Genomic DNA, 15,576 nt, shown 5'->3' with positions numbered 1-15,576 from the left:
CGATGTCCCAGAAGTGCCAATGACATATCATGTCCCCAGTAGTGCCAGTTACAGATATCCCCAGTCGTGCCAGTTACAGATATCCCCAGTCGTGTCAGTTACAGATGTCCCCAGTAGTGCCAGTTACACATGTCCTCAGTAGTGCCAGTTACAGATGTACCCAGTAGTACCAGTTACAGATGTCCCCAGTAGTGCCAGTTACAAATGTCCTCAGTAGTGCCAGTTGCAGATGCCCCCAATAGTTTCAGTTACAGATGTCCCCAGTAGTGCCACTTACAAATGTCCTCAGTAGTGCCAGGTACAGATGTCCCCAGTAGTACCAGTTACAGATGTCCCAGTAGTGCCAGTTAAAAATGTCCTCAGTAAAGCCAGTTACAGATGTCCCCAGTAGTATGTCCTCGGTAGTGCCAGTTTCAGATGTACCCAGTACTACCAGTTACAGATGTCCCAGTAGTGCCAGTTACAAATGTCCTCAGTAGTGCCAGTTATAGATGTCCCAGTAGTGCCAGTTATAGATGTCCCCCCAGTAGTGCCAGTTACAGATGTCCCCAGTAGTACCAGTTACAGATGTCCCAGTAGTGCCAGTTAGAGATGTCCCAGTAGTGCCAGTTAGAGATGTCCCAGTAGTGCCAGTTACAGATGTCCCATGTTACATTCTGGAACAATGGATAAGGGATATTTTGGATAAGGGATACTCAACCTGTAATAGCAAACCATGATGGTAGATGTACTAATGCTTAATAGAAACATTAAACTGAATACAATCCATTAGTATATGTTCATTATTGTGTCCAGAAGGGATGAGAAGATTTTAAAATCAGATGTCACTTATGGCCTGATTCAGACCTGCTTGCTAGGCTGTGTATATTTGCCTAGCTAGCAGGCAAACGCCACCCCACGAGACCGAATCCCCACACTAACATGTGAGTGGATGTGTACGCTTATACGTCCACTCACATCCACTCACATTGCAGTCACTCGCCATCGAATGATATCTCTAGCCTTGCTCTGAAAAGTATAGATGGGGCCGGTTTTATCTTTGCTGGCGAACCGCCAGCAGCATGCTGCTGGCGTTCCGCCAGCAACACGGCGCTCCATCTGACTGAGACGCGCGTGCGTCCCCCACGCACGCGCGTCTCAGTATCTGGGCGGCGGGGCGGCGAGGCGGACGCAATACTGTCCGTCTCCCGCTCGATAGTGCTGGGGGGGACCCGAGGAGGCTGCGGGGGGGTGCGGTCGCCCGGTGTGGGCACCGGGCGACCGAGGGCAGCACCGTAGGAAGGGGACGCGCGCGCACCTCGTGCGCGCGTCCCCTTCCAGCATACAGATGGCGGGGATGCAGGTGATGGCGATGGCGACGCCATCGCCATCACCTGCAAAGATGAATCCCAATACATCTGCAAGTCTATATTTACTTTTCAGATGCCGGCTATCTGAAGAATTGGAGACAGGCACTGACATCTAGTGACATCTTCCGCCCGCCCCGAGGATTCATGGGCATGTCTGCGTTTGCAGGGGTATGCCAAGTGTTTTTGTGGGCATGCCCATAAAATGCTGGGTTTTCCCCTGCGTCCGCCCCTGCCTTCCCGCCCACTATTGAGCGAATGTCCGGGCAAGCGTGAAACTCATTGAAGGTGTTCGCTCCCAGGGTTTGCGCATGATCAAACTTGCTACATCGGGACCGGGGGCGAATTCAGACATGAGCGATCAGGTCAGAATCGCTCTCTTAGGCATCAGAACAGCTTGGCCCACCTGCTGAGAAGTTCTATTAATGTAAAGAAGCTGAGTAGCCCAAGACTTGGTGCCCCAAGAGAGGTTATTTGGCGCAACTGAAGTAATAGTAAGAAACACCCTAAGGAAGAACATCTGTCTGAAACGCGTCGTTGAGGAGAGGATGTTTTCTACAGGATGGATGGATATTTACCCCTATCATTGGGAACATTTGGTTGCCGTTTTAACTCCGCCTGGGTGAGAGGGAATGAACCATCTGTTGTAATGATCCTCCTGTGAATCTCCACCTGTATGTTTATTCTGCTTGGATTTTTTTATGGATATGTTTTAAAAGAATACATTTTGTATGTGGAACCATTGGAGTCAGCATTGATTGTAAAGGGTGACTAGACCTAAAAGAAACCTTTACATGAACATAGGGATTAGATCCCAGGTCAGAGTAGCTCATGTGATGAAGTGACCAAATATAAAAGAAACCTTTATGTGCACACAGGGATCAGACCCCAGGCTAGTACGAATATAGTGTACTTTGGGCATTGTGAGAGGAGGAGAATACAGACTTTAATCCATTGACAAAATAACAAAGATACCTTTATATGAACGCAACTAATTTATTTGAGGTGAGTGTCGGCTGGAGTTGAAGAGAGTATTTTGGTTAATGGACCTTCTGTTCTTTCCTCTTTTCCTTGAGATCAAAATATCAAGCTAAGGAGTTATCCCTGAAAGTGGGACAAATGCTGAAAGAGACAGCGCCTTCGGGATCACTCGCTTGTTGTATTAATAGTATGAAAGGACACATCTGTATTAGCTTTTAGCAAACACTTGGGGAAGCAGACACCATGGGAAAAGAGAGGGATGGTTTGGGGATCAGAATGCATAGGAGAACAGTTGGTGGCCTTTTGTTTATGTGAAGTTTTATGTGCACAGTGATCCTTCACTTGGAAAGTAAGTACTTTGTGGTACTTGTGTATTTTGGCGGCGCCCATCGCATCGCATACCATAACGCATGCGATGGTATGCGATGCGACACGATTTCATTGAAAAGTGTGCGATGGCATACAATTCTCATTCAATGCCATACGATGCGATGCGATTAAACATTGTATAAGCACCCTAATGGGTGCTTATACAATGTTAAGCACCCTAATGGGTGCTTACAATGTTAAATGCACCCCCACGCCACCCCCCCACTATAAACGTGAACCCGAAGCGTGGCGAGCGCAGCGAGCCCGCGAGGGGCGGCGGTACGCGTCCTACGACCTTTTCATACCCCCACTATCCACGTCGGCGTCGAGTTGAGAATAGATTAGTGTGGCGAGCGCAGCGAGCCACCGAGCCCGAAGCGTGGCGAGCGTAGCGGATACCTGTGAAGCACCCATTAGGGTGCTCAAAAGCACCCTTTAGGGTGCTTATACGATTTTTCATCGCATAGGGGGTCAAAATCGCGTCGCATCGCATGCCATCGGGTGCATGGCATGCGATGCGACGCGTTCATCGCGCGATGCTCAAATCGGGCGCCGCCAAAATATACAAGTACCTACTTTGCTTATACTGTAAATCAGCTGTGCAATTCCATGTAAATAAAATTCTATTGCAGCAGAAGGCATCTGTAGAAGATAGATGCCTCCTTTTTGCAATAGCGAGGATCCAAGTGCTGCATCTGAAGATGCAATCTCAGATCACTATAGTGACCACTGGTCACAATTTACAATGGTAGTAGGCACTGGCATGCCTGAAACATACAAAGGATGGCCGTTGGTTCCAGACACCCGGTCCAGGAAGTCTGTGTCCAACAGCGCAGATCCCTGGCCCATCACACCTTCAAAATGGGGGTGACATGGCCTGTTGTAAGAACACTGCTGAGTACGGCCCCCTCTGTACCCCTAAATGGTGCATGTCGGTGATGCTGCAGCTGACATGGTGCTGTTAGTGACATTGTTCTACGTATTATACAACGCAATAGAGGCTATTATTTACATTATACCACAATGTACTATAATTACATTTTATTTATAATTTGCAACAAGTGATTTGCAGCACCTTACATAAGGCACAGATTAGAACAATACACGGTAAACAAAACATCACAACAGTAACCAAAACAAAAAATGGAACATCTAACAAATAGCACCACAAATCTCAATACACAATACAGCTGGGATGTAAGGTAAGTAAAGACAAAATCTGTGTACTATTAGAAGAGGGAAGCGGAAGCCGTAGGGATAGATGAGCAGCTATGAGCGAGACAAGATGCAGGTTAGGTGACCATTGAGTAGGTAAAGGACTGTAATTCAAGTGTGAGAGAAGATGGCTATGAGAACAGGAGAGAAGGGGGCCCTGCTCCAAGGAGCTTACAATCTGCACACTTTATGCCACACAGTATAGCCCCTTATTCACATTACGTCACATAGTAGTAACTTTAATGGGTGCAGGGGATGCAGCTGCTATTGTGGGTGGAGGGTGGGGGGCAGCACACATTCCCCTGCACCCTTTAGCACTTTGTTACTTTTATTTCAAATGGTAGTGCTTCCCACTGTGTGGGTTTGGGGTCCGTATCTTACTACCTAGGAGAAGGCCAAGTTGGGAAGGGGGAGAGGAACCCGCTGCAAGGAGCTGCTTTGTTGGGAAGGGGAGGGAATGGGACCCTCTGCACAGAGCCACTTCATGGGGAGGAAGGGAAAGGGGACCCACTTCATGGAGCCACTCAATGGGGAGGAAAGGAAGAGGGTCCTGCAGTCACTGCACAGAGCATCTTCATTGGGGGGAGGGAAGGGGGAGATTCTGTATGGAGTCACTTTGTGGGGAGGACGGAAGGGGGTCCCGTAGACACTGCTCTGAGCAGCTCCACACAGGAGAGTGAAGAGGGACTAGCTCCCACTGCACCCAGCCACTACCTTGTAAATATACCCAATGAACCAGATCTGAAGTGATGCTGTCTACAACAGACGCCCCTGAAAACATGCTGCGTTCTCACCAATAACCTACATAGAAGTAGCACAGTGCCTATAATCATCAATCAACTTGAGCTCGGATCTAGCACTGTCCCTGCAATCACTTATCACCTGCAGTCAGGAACTAGCACAATGCAGGAACAACCAAAGCAAAACACTATGTAAATCCATACAAGGTTTCATTCCAGTTTTCCAATAGAGGATTCAGGCAAGGACACCCTCACCTTTTCATGAATGGTCCTTTCCATTACACAGATTGAACAAAAACAATGTTTCTTTTCCGTAGTCTGTAGACCTTTCTGCAACTAGGTCAAATATTAGATTTACGAGTCTTTTTTTTTTTTTTTTTATAAGTTTGGAGCGGACCCGAGAAATTAGTTTGAGGATACATTTCCAAAATGGAACTACAAAGCTAAAATGTGTGCTGATTAACATACTGTATGTTTGTGTATTAGCAGATTTCCAGTCTATTATAACTTCTTCCAGTCCAGCCTTTGCAGTGTTATATCTCTAATGGAAATGGTTACACAATTTTAAACTGGCTAAATAATGCAACAGGTCTGAAAGAATGGGATCACAATAAGCAGGTTAACTCACAACCAAGGTCAACCTGGCAAAGAACAATATAAGATAGAATAAAGCATGCGTCATCTATAACTCTGTCATATTATAATCTGTTATGGAATGTACCCAGGGCCGGATTTGTGCCTAGGCCCGCGAGGCACCGGCCTCAGGGTGGCACCAATTAAGGCCGGCAGGCAGGCTGACATTCTCTTAAATAGCAGCATGGTACAGCGGGTGGGCAGCGGTGAGTGACGAGCACCGCCGCCGCAGACATGAATTATCATATGTCGGTGGCAGCGCCGCTCGTCACCCGCCACTGCCCACCCACTGTGCCATGCACATTACATCACCGCTTAGTGGCTGGGTCCGACGCCCCCCCTGCGCGTCCGGAAATGGCTCAGACTCACTGTTGCCGGCTCCCGCCCATTGGCTACTCTACACACACACAGTCTATTGGCTGCTGTGTATCCAGCAGCTGAGCTGAGTGGCACGCAGATCCTCCCTGCGCTCAGTCAGTCACAGTGTGTGAGCCGGATAGAGACTGACGGAGACACTGTGCTAATCACTGTACTAATAAGTGCCTCCCTCCCTCCGGGTCCTCCTTACAGTGAGCAGTCCAGAGTGCATAAAAAAATATTAAGGTGGGCTACAGTTACATTTTAATGAAATATATAAATAACAATGTATATACATATATGATTACATTAAAATAGGGGGGGGGACTCAAAAATGTTGTGCCTAGGGGCGGCCTAACCCCTAAATTCGCCCCTGAATGTACCATATAGTAAGGATGTTTGTGGGGCCAGTGTGCAGCCTCCTCGGTTCGGAGCCCCTCCTCTCTACCAGTAGTGCTCTAGAGCAACAAAAAAGGCCAAAAAAATTCTTGCATGTATTAAAAGGGGCATGGAAACTATGGCCTCAATAGTAATTATGCTTCTGTACAAATCATTGGTTAGACTGCACCTCGAATACACAGTGCAGTTCTGGGCCCCACACTATAAAAAGGACATCATAGAATTAGAAAAAATCCAAAGAAGAGCAACAAAGCTTATTAGGGGAATGGAGAATTTAAGCTACGAGGAAAGATTAAACAATTTGGGACTATTTACACTAGAGAAGAGACGTTTAAGGGGTGAAATGCTCAACATGTATAAATATATTAGGGGCCAATGTAAGGAACTGTAAAACACCCTTTTTTGTACTAGAAAGGAATCTAGGACACGAAGGCATGAGTCTAGATTAGAAGAAAAAAGATTTTGTTCATCTAGAAGAAAACATTTCTTTACAGTCAGAGCAGTCAAACTTTGGAACTCTCTTTTTGGAGAAGTGGTTTCGGCAGACACTAAAAATACGTTTAAAATAAGGTTGGATAAACATTTATTGGTTAAAAACATCCATGGGTACGAATAAGTAACATAATCTGTTTTAAAAATATCAGAACATACTATAAAACAAGGGATAAGCTACTATAAACATAGGTTGAACTAGATGGACGCAAGTCTTTATTCAGCCTCACCTACTATGTAACTATGTAGAGTCTGAGCACTAGAGGACCCAGACTCTAATGCGCATGAGATCTCTGGGAAAATGTTGCAATGGACATATTACTGGCTATCTCTCTACTGCGCACAAATCACCAGGAAAATAGTAAATGCACCATTTTCCAGGTGATTTCTGTAGCATTACTTTGGTACTACTGTACTACTTTTTCTATTCCGGACTCCAAAGATGTAGGTATACAAGAAATGGGTCTATCGTGTGCCGTGTGGGCTCCCTACATACTTAGGGATCAGTGTGCACAGCACATACTGCACCTATTATAAATATGCCAGGGGTTTGCAACCATTGATGGTCTGGTATAATGGTAAGAGCATAGGCGTGCGCAGCCCATTTCCTTAGGGGGTGCACCATTGGAGGGGCGTGTTCATGACGCCTACTGGGCGTTCCCATTACACATGTTTGTAATGATCCATATTCACATTACACAGCACAAACTGACCCTATTCACATTATACAGGGGTTCCACTTGCTAAGCAGCAAAAGATTGCTACTTAGTGAACGATCCTGAATCAGGCCCCTTGTTCCCCTCACTTTCCCTCACTGCATTCTCACACACAGCGCACTACTCCCTCACAGTATACAGTATGTCACACACACCCTTATTCACTTGTCCCCAGTCTCTGCACACATTACCTGCAGGCTTCAGCCAGGAGCCAACCTGCCACAGTTCACTAGGTAGGCTGTAGCTTCACTAGTCCGTCTCCACTCTCCACCCGAGCACAGGACATGTCAGGGGCGTGGCCTAATCACGGACCTCCGTGGCCACGCCGCCTTTTAAAAAACCCTTGTGCTGAAGGAGCCCAGCCACTGCAGCCAGACCAGCGCAGGTACTGCTAGCCAGCGGGGGGAGAGGGGGCACTGTCGCTGACAGTCATTAGAGGTGCTGCAATTGTGCGGGGGGTGCCGGTCATTAGGAGGTGCCTGTGCACCCCTGGCACCCCCTGTGCGCACGCCTATGGGTAAGAGGGTTTACCATCAATACTGCACAATTGTCTGCAATAGCACAACATTAAGGGACAGGAGCAGTGTTGTCGGTCTGCGCATGCTCAACCTTGTATGGTTTAAAAAACATTGACTATTGATGGTAGGGCATGAGCAGTAGGGTTAAACAAAGAAAAAATTCAATGCCAGTGCACACGCTATATAATAAACACTGCTGATTAGAATAAGTAGAATAAACTTTACAATCTAACGTAGAGCAACATTGAGGTGCTAAGCATCATTTTGGCTAGAAAGTTGACCTCATCTGCGTTAAAAAAGTGCCTGGGACCCCCACCACTTTTTAATACATAATTTTTTTTTCCACCAATGTAAAACCTTTAACACCCTAATTCAGTGGTTCCCAAACTGTGTGCCTAGGCACCCTTGGGTGCTGCAAAACAGGGGTGCCTTGGGTTGGTGGTCCAGAACCAAAACAAACTATTTATGGTCAAAACCAGTGCTGGTTGCTGCCAATAATAACATAAGTGTACAATTCAAACCCAAATTTTATATATTTTCTTAATTTATAAATAACAAACTTTTGGACTAGGGGGTGCCTTGAAAAAAATACAGATACTCTAGGGTGCCGTGATTCAAGTAAGTATGTTAACCACTGCCCTAACTAGTACCTCTTCCCCTTGTAATACACTCAATACAGTTTTGGTATAGCGGATTGTCTAGACCAAGACCACTCTTGATCTTGGTCTAGTAAGAAGCCTAAATATAGTTGACAGCATCTAGAGCAGTAATGAAAGTCGCAAGCGTTAGATTGACAGAAACGTGACTTGGTGAACATGAGTTTTTCATGTTTTTTATGTCTATGTCGACATACTGTAGATCTGACACTTGCGTCTTACTTTCGTTACTGTCGATCTTGACGCTGTCGACTATCTTTAGCCGTTTAACTAGACAATTTCTACCGAGGGTGGTCAATTACCTGATTGTCTAGATGCCATTGCCCGCTTCTAACTAACGTAACACCATTAAGAGTTTAATTACTATCTCTCACTAGTTTGATTCCTGTGAATGGTTGGTCTGTGCTGACCTGGGGGGGGGGGGGGGGGTCCCATGCTCTGGACTTGAATTTTAGGATTGTGTAGACCCACCAGATGAGGTTACCTGGTCATAGTTGGTGGCCACTATTATTCTAAGTACCTTAGTTTTGTTCTATGTTAGTTTGCAGTGTTTATTATAGTTATTATAGTACTCAATTTAGCAGGGTTTAGTATATTATTTATTTATTTATTTACAGTGTCTTATATAGCACAGCAGATTCCAGTGCGCTTTACAATTGGAAAAAACAGTGATTAAAAAAACTGGGTAGAAACAAACCGACATAGAGGTAGGAGGGCCCTGCTCGTAAGCTTACAGTCTATATATAGAGCAGTGGTCTCCAACCAGTCACTCGCGAGCTACTGGTAGCTCACGCCAGGGATACGGGTGGATCGACCACTCTGACACCCGCCCACCCCTCCATTATCTGCCGCCCGCCCAGCCACCCGGCCCTCCATTATCTGCCGCTGCTTCCCTTCTCCCTCTGAGCCTGGGGGGAGGAGAGCGCATTGTGCGTCTCTCCTACCCCTCACTGAGCATCCCTGTGACTGGGCTGCCCGTCTGCCAATCAGAGCTTGCGGGCTGGCAGCTAATCAAGTCACAAGGAAGTGAAGGGAAGTAGAGACACGCTGTGTGCTGTGCTCTCCTTCCCTGAGAAGGGAAGCAGCGGCGGCAACACACTGGACACAGACAGCAACAGCGGCATTGCAGGGGGACACCGGACTGTCCTCCCCCTCCGGCAGCAGCAGCAACAATGGTGAGTGTGCTGCTGCTGGGAAACCGGCACGGTGGAGAAGTACCTGGCACTGTGGTGCATACTTGTTCCTGGCAGTGTGGGGGCAATGCTGGCACTGTGGGGGCATCGCTGGCACTGTAGGGCATACCTGTTTCTGTCACTGTGGGGTATACCCAGCACCATGGGGTCATACCTGGCACTGTGGGGGTATTCCTGTTTCTGGCACTGTGGGGGATACCTGGCACCATGGGAGCATATGTGTATCTGGCACTATTGGGGGCATATGTGTATCTGTTGCTATTGGGGACATATGTGTATATGGCACTATTTGGGCATATGTATATCTGGCACTGTACTATTGGGGGCATATGTGTCAGGGGCATTACAGTGTGTGTCATAATGTGTAAAGGGCATTATTTGGTTATTAGGCAGATTTTCTTTTAATTTTTTTATTTTAGTAGCTCTTCGGGTGGTTTATTTTGCAGCGAGTAGCTCGCACCACAAAAAAACCTTGGAGACCACTGATATAGAGTGTGTACCGGCATTTCTCTTTATATTCAATTCATGTGAAATATATTTTACAATATATCAGATACAGTTATCAAAATATCCGTTATCCGAATTATTCCGAAAATCAGACTCCAAAATGTACTTTTATTTTTTATTTTTTGCTAACAACATACTGGCTACATCTGTAACTGGCACTATTGGGGAAATAACATGTAACTGGCACTATATGTGCCATGGGCATAATTGCTTGGCATTCAAATTAAGTGTCTGAGATAGTACACAAACGTTTCATGTTTTAAAACCTTGTTTCATGTACAAAGAAAATATATTTGTGTGTATTTCATGTGTTTGATGTGCTTATACAACATAAATGCAAGATACCTCAAGATATCTAATTCACAGGGGCGTAGCTAGGGCGCCGCCTCCCCTGCTCTGCTCGCCCGCTCCCCCAGCACGCCCGCTCCCAATGCACCTGCTCCCCCAGCACGCCCGCCCCCAGCATGCCCGCCCCCGATGCGCCCGCTAGCCCAGCACACCCGCTCCCCCTGCGCCTGATCCCCCAGCATGCCTGCGCCCACTCCACCGATCACTACTGCGCCAGTGCTTCCCGCTCCTCACTTGACACGCAGCACAGCAGCTGCTCTGGGACCCGGCCGCATCACACTCACACGCAGCAGCTGGGTGCAGTTGATTCCACCAGGGCTGGGACCATGGTACTGCCCTCTACAGAGCCTGCATGGCTGCCACCATGTCTGGAACCAGGACCAGGGAGATGATCAGCTCACTTGCTGCAGGTCAGAGATGCTCTCTCTTACTCCACACTCAGGCTTAGAAAATGTGACACATGCCCTTTGTTATATATGTGTAGTGTTCTGTATTCTAACTTCTAATGGCCACATCTTTGTTGTGCTTGCTAAATATCTTGCTATTTACAAATAACCTTGTGTTGTCAGACTAGCGTTACATATTACCCACAACAGTAGGCCTCACCCTCCTCCCACCCAGTCATTATTTTCCTTTTCCTTATAGAATTTCAATAAAGTTCGCTAAAATGTGCAATGATCATTCCGGTGCGTGGTATAATGTTAGGCCATGCCCCATTTTTGCCGTGCAAGAGCCCCGCCTACTACAAATTGGGGGGGGGGGGGGGAAGGGTGAGTGAAACATGCCCTTGCTCCGGGCACCATGGCACCTAGCTACATCATTGCTAATTCAAATATAAAAATATTCCAAAATACAGATTAATCTGTTATCCAAAATTTTTCTGTACCCGACCATTTTGGATAAGGGATACTCAACCTGTATCATTAAAAGTTATTTTAAAAGACTAATATATATACAAATATGAAGTAAAAGTGCTTCCAAAGAGGCATTTTTTTGTCCTTATATTTTTGCCTCTTTCTGTATTGTATTAAATTACAAAAAAATCTTTAGATCACCACCAATCAAAGGCAACTTCATTGTTTCTTGATATATGCCAACACATTGGTTTATTACTTTATACCTGGGGTAGCCAACCCTAGTCCTCGAGAGCTACCAACAGTGCATGTTTTGCAGGTCTCCTCACAGAATCGCAAGTGAGCTAATTAGCTCCATCTGTGTATCTTTTAAAATGTGTCAGTGATTAATGAGTGCAGCTATGCAGCAGCTAGGTTGTCTGGAAAATGTGAACTGTTGGTAGCTCTCGAGGGCTAGGGTTGGCTACCACTGCTTTATACCAATAACATTAATTTAATTCAAACCTGTGCAAACTTTCTTATGCGGGCGGTATTCAATGCCGACGGCGAGGGGTTTCTGCGGCGAGGGTGGCTTGTTTTTGGATCAATATACAACCTAATTATGTGCACTAGCATTGACTTTGCTGAGAGAATCCAGTTTATCGGATGGTTTCTGTTAATTGACCAGGTAGTACTGCTTTACATTATTTCACGAATAACTGATGTAGATTGAAGTATTTGTGTGAGCATACACAGGTGGTATTCAGGAATAACAAATATAGCAGTCACTAAACCATACAGCATCAATAAAAGAAAATAATTCTATCCCATAAATTATGTAATTACTCCTAAAATAGTATAGTTCTAAGAGAAAGTGAGGAAGGGGGGATGGGGGAGGTTACCATGTGTTGGCACATTTGTATGTTATTTTAAGCAAAATAATGCAGATCGCCAGCATAACATCAAACATCTGCTCCGGTCGTTAACCTTTGCTAATGTTTCTGTCAACAAAAGCTGCAGCTCATTATCACTCAGGGACATTTCCTTTCTGTCAGCAAATTCTGTTTTTGTTATAATCTTTCTGGTAAATCCTCATTACGCTCGAGACAAAATTTGTGTTAACCTCAGAATCTGAGCCCATCAATGTTATGTGCCCACAAATGAGTTCCCTACCTTCATTATCTTAATTTTTTTTATTATTAGAAATATTTTTCTCTGATCATCAACAGTTTAATGTTTTCAACTAAACACACAGTATGTACTCTATTTTTAGAATATACAGGCTGGGAATTTTATACAGAAAATCATATTCTAAAATAATGTCTTGGGTTTACGCCATCACTCCCAAAAGGGATGCAGTTAAGGTGCCGGCAGTCAAAATATCGGCACCGGAATCCCAACATCAGCGGGGATACCGGCACCGGAATCCCAACAGCCGTGTTCCGATCTTAAGTATGCGGGCAGTTGTTGCAGTAGGCCAGCTACCGCATCCATAATAGTTGCATACGCACTAACATATGCCATCAGTAACACAAAGGGCAGCTCTTGCAGTAAGAGCTGTCCTTTGTGATGCTGCACCGTCCCTGGACTTCCGGGTCTGGGCAGGCACAGAGTGACGGCCTGGCGGCAGGGGCATGCGTGGTGGCATCCATGATGGTTCCTTCACACAGCGCTGCGGAGAGAAGCCCATAGGCTTCTACAGAATATCGCCAGCAAAAGCTGGCAAATCCCTCTGCAGCGCTGCCCCTAAGGAGGAGCTTTAGAGCATATGAAAATGCGTTAAAAACCCAGATAACGGTGGTTTTACTGCATTCTTCATTTAGAGCATCCCGCCAGGTGTATGGCCATGATCAGGGCTGCCATCAGGGGGGGCTGTGGTGACTGGAGTCCCGGGGCCGAGACAGAGAAGCGGGCCCACCCCTGGCTCCTATAACCGATTATGCCTCGAAAGCTGCACAAGGCTGAGCAACAACAGCGGAATGATGCACAGGGAGGACTTCTTCATACATCATATTCTTCCCTACATATTGGTCCAAAATGCTCCACATATGAAGTCACATAGGGGTGGAGCGATGTGGCAGAATCTTTTGGGGGCAGGGCCCTGTCTATTTGGTCAGTCCCGGGGCCCCACAATCTCTGGTGGAAGCTCTGTCCATGATATTGGTTGTGTTTCAGGCTGTCAGATAAAATGCTTGTCAGTCTGACATGTGTATCTGCACGTGTATGCCCAGCGTTAGTCATCGCCTCTGACCGATGGATGGCATGGCTAGCATAATCTGTCTCTTTGCCAAAGGAAACATAAACATACGAAATGTCTGAAAAAATAAAACCTCTATGTATAGAAAAGACAACTTTCCCATTCTGTTGAAAGGCCGTTACATTTAAAGGATGCTTTTAATACAGAAGAGGAAGTGACCTGCCAGTTTAAGCCCAGCTCACTACACGCTGGTTACAGAGCGATTTGCTTCCTTTTTCCTCTCCTGCACATCGGAGGAAAAGGATCACAGTGAACAATAGGCAGCACAAAAATCATTTCATGTGTCACAAAGTCTTCCTTTCCATCCACTGACAGAGATAGAGGGCGAAATGTAATAGGGTGCGATTTTTTTGTGAGTAAAAATATCGCACCAAATCGCACCTTTAAAAATCGCATTTTTTGCAGTTAATTCGCATACGTAATTAGATGAGAATTTGCGACAAAAAGTGCGGGTTTTTTTGCCGTGAATCGCACCCTATAAAATATGCGATTTTTGGAAAATGGCCGAAAACGGCGGATTTTCCGAAAAAAATCGTGAAAAAAAAAACACGCAACCCATTATATTTTTCGCCCTGGGTGTTTTGAACTGCAATCTAGTTATAAAAGCACGGGCGGCACATACTTTATGTACTGTACGATAAGATGTGCCCAGGAGAGCGCATCCCATTGCACCCGTAAATCGAACCGTGTATGGGCATCTGAAGATGCATTTATGTTTTATTTACCAACTTTTTGTTTGAAGTTTTGAGTAGCATTTATATCATTGCTACATTAGAGTAATCGCTTTTTTAAAAATAAGTCTTTAAGCCAGTGGTTCCCAAACTGTGCGCCTAGGCTCCCTGGGGTGCCTCGGAGCACTTGCAGGGGTGCCTCAGGTTGTTGGTTCAGACCCAATTCAAATAATTTATGGACAATGAAACAGGCAAAATCAGTGCTTGGGGCTGCCAATTATAAAATTTGTGGGGAAACAGAAGTGAATTGTGTTCCTCACCACATAACTGGACCTAAGGATGACATTTAAGCACAACTTATTTATTTATTTTTATTCTTGGTAACAAACTTTGGCCTAGGGGTGCCCGAAAAATATTCTGAAACTCTAGGGTGCCATGATTCAAAAAAGTTTGGGAACCCCTGCTTTAAGCTGTTAGTGGTTTGTTTTTATTAATAATAATATAATACTACTACTACTAATTATAATAATTTTATATAGTGCTCTTTCTTTAGTAGGACTCAAGTGCGTTATGTATTTTTTTTAATAATTTTCACTTACTGTAATTTCCCTTCAACAGAATTTTTATTTATCCTGTATTGATGCTCTCTGCATACCTCCCAACTGATTTCTGCAGAACAGTCCTGTTCTTTTGGACACTGTCCAACCTGCAGGCAGCAGTGACCCGTGGTGGGGGAGGGGCAGTTGGGATGCCCCCTGTCACTTCTTGTCCATGCTGTTCCAGCAGCTCACAGGGAATGTATGCTTCTATTTGTAATCCTAACTCTAGTATCCATCAAAGTCTTCCTAAAACCTATTCTTTTCTCTCAGCTATCGCTAACAATTGGTGGACAACAGATTCCGTTACCGGGGTGAATTATCAGATTATGGCGGATTCGGCCATCAACTGGTACCAGGCGCGGAGAAGCTGCCAGCAACAAGATGCTGAGTTACTAAGTATAACTGAGCTGCACGAGCAGACGTACATCTCAGGTGAGATTGGGTGGGGTCATCTTATCTTTTCAACATTTTTTCGTTGTCCCCATCTTTATGGTATTAGCTATTTTTATGATTTTTTTTATACATATAAAAAAATACTGCCATTTTTAATGATTGGTTATTGGGCCTTCGTCTTGTGGGGCGACTTTTGGTGAGATGGTATTTTTTGGAACATCACTGATATATCAGTCTTTACAAATCCACATCTTGGGGGATCCTAGGGGAATTGACTTGTTGGCACAGTAGAGATCTTATCATATGATTTTATTGCTGTTATATTTATTTACTTTATATGTATAGTTTAACGC

At 45.4% G+C, this 15,576-nt stretch overlaps 1 protein-coding gene across 1 annotated transcript in view; it reads left to right on the top strand.

Annotated features, from left to right (window-relative positions):
- Positions 1–15,576, top strand: part of LOC146081230 (macrophage mannose receptor 1-like) — a 146,663-nt gene that overhangs the window by 17,144 nt on the left and 113,943 nt on the right. Inside the window, exon 4 of the mRNA XM_083189335.1 lies at positions 15,101–15,262. Coding sequence (XP_083045461.1) covers positions 15,101–15,262 — 162 coding nt within the window. The remainder of the gene's footprint in view (positions 1–15,100; positions 15,263–15,576) is intronic.

This window comes from Crinia signifera, chromosome 5 (genome assembly GCF_055691185.1).
Source record: "Crinia signifera chromosome 5, ASM5569118v1, whole genome shotgun sequence".
In the NCBI taxonomy this organism is placed as follows: Eukaryota; Metazoa; Chordata; class Amphibia; order Anura; family Myobatrachidae; genus Crinia; species Crinia signifera.
This window is presented reverse-complemented; position numbering and strand designations above follow the sequence as displayed.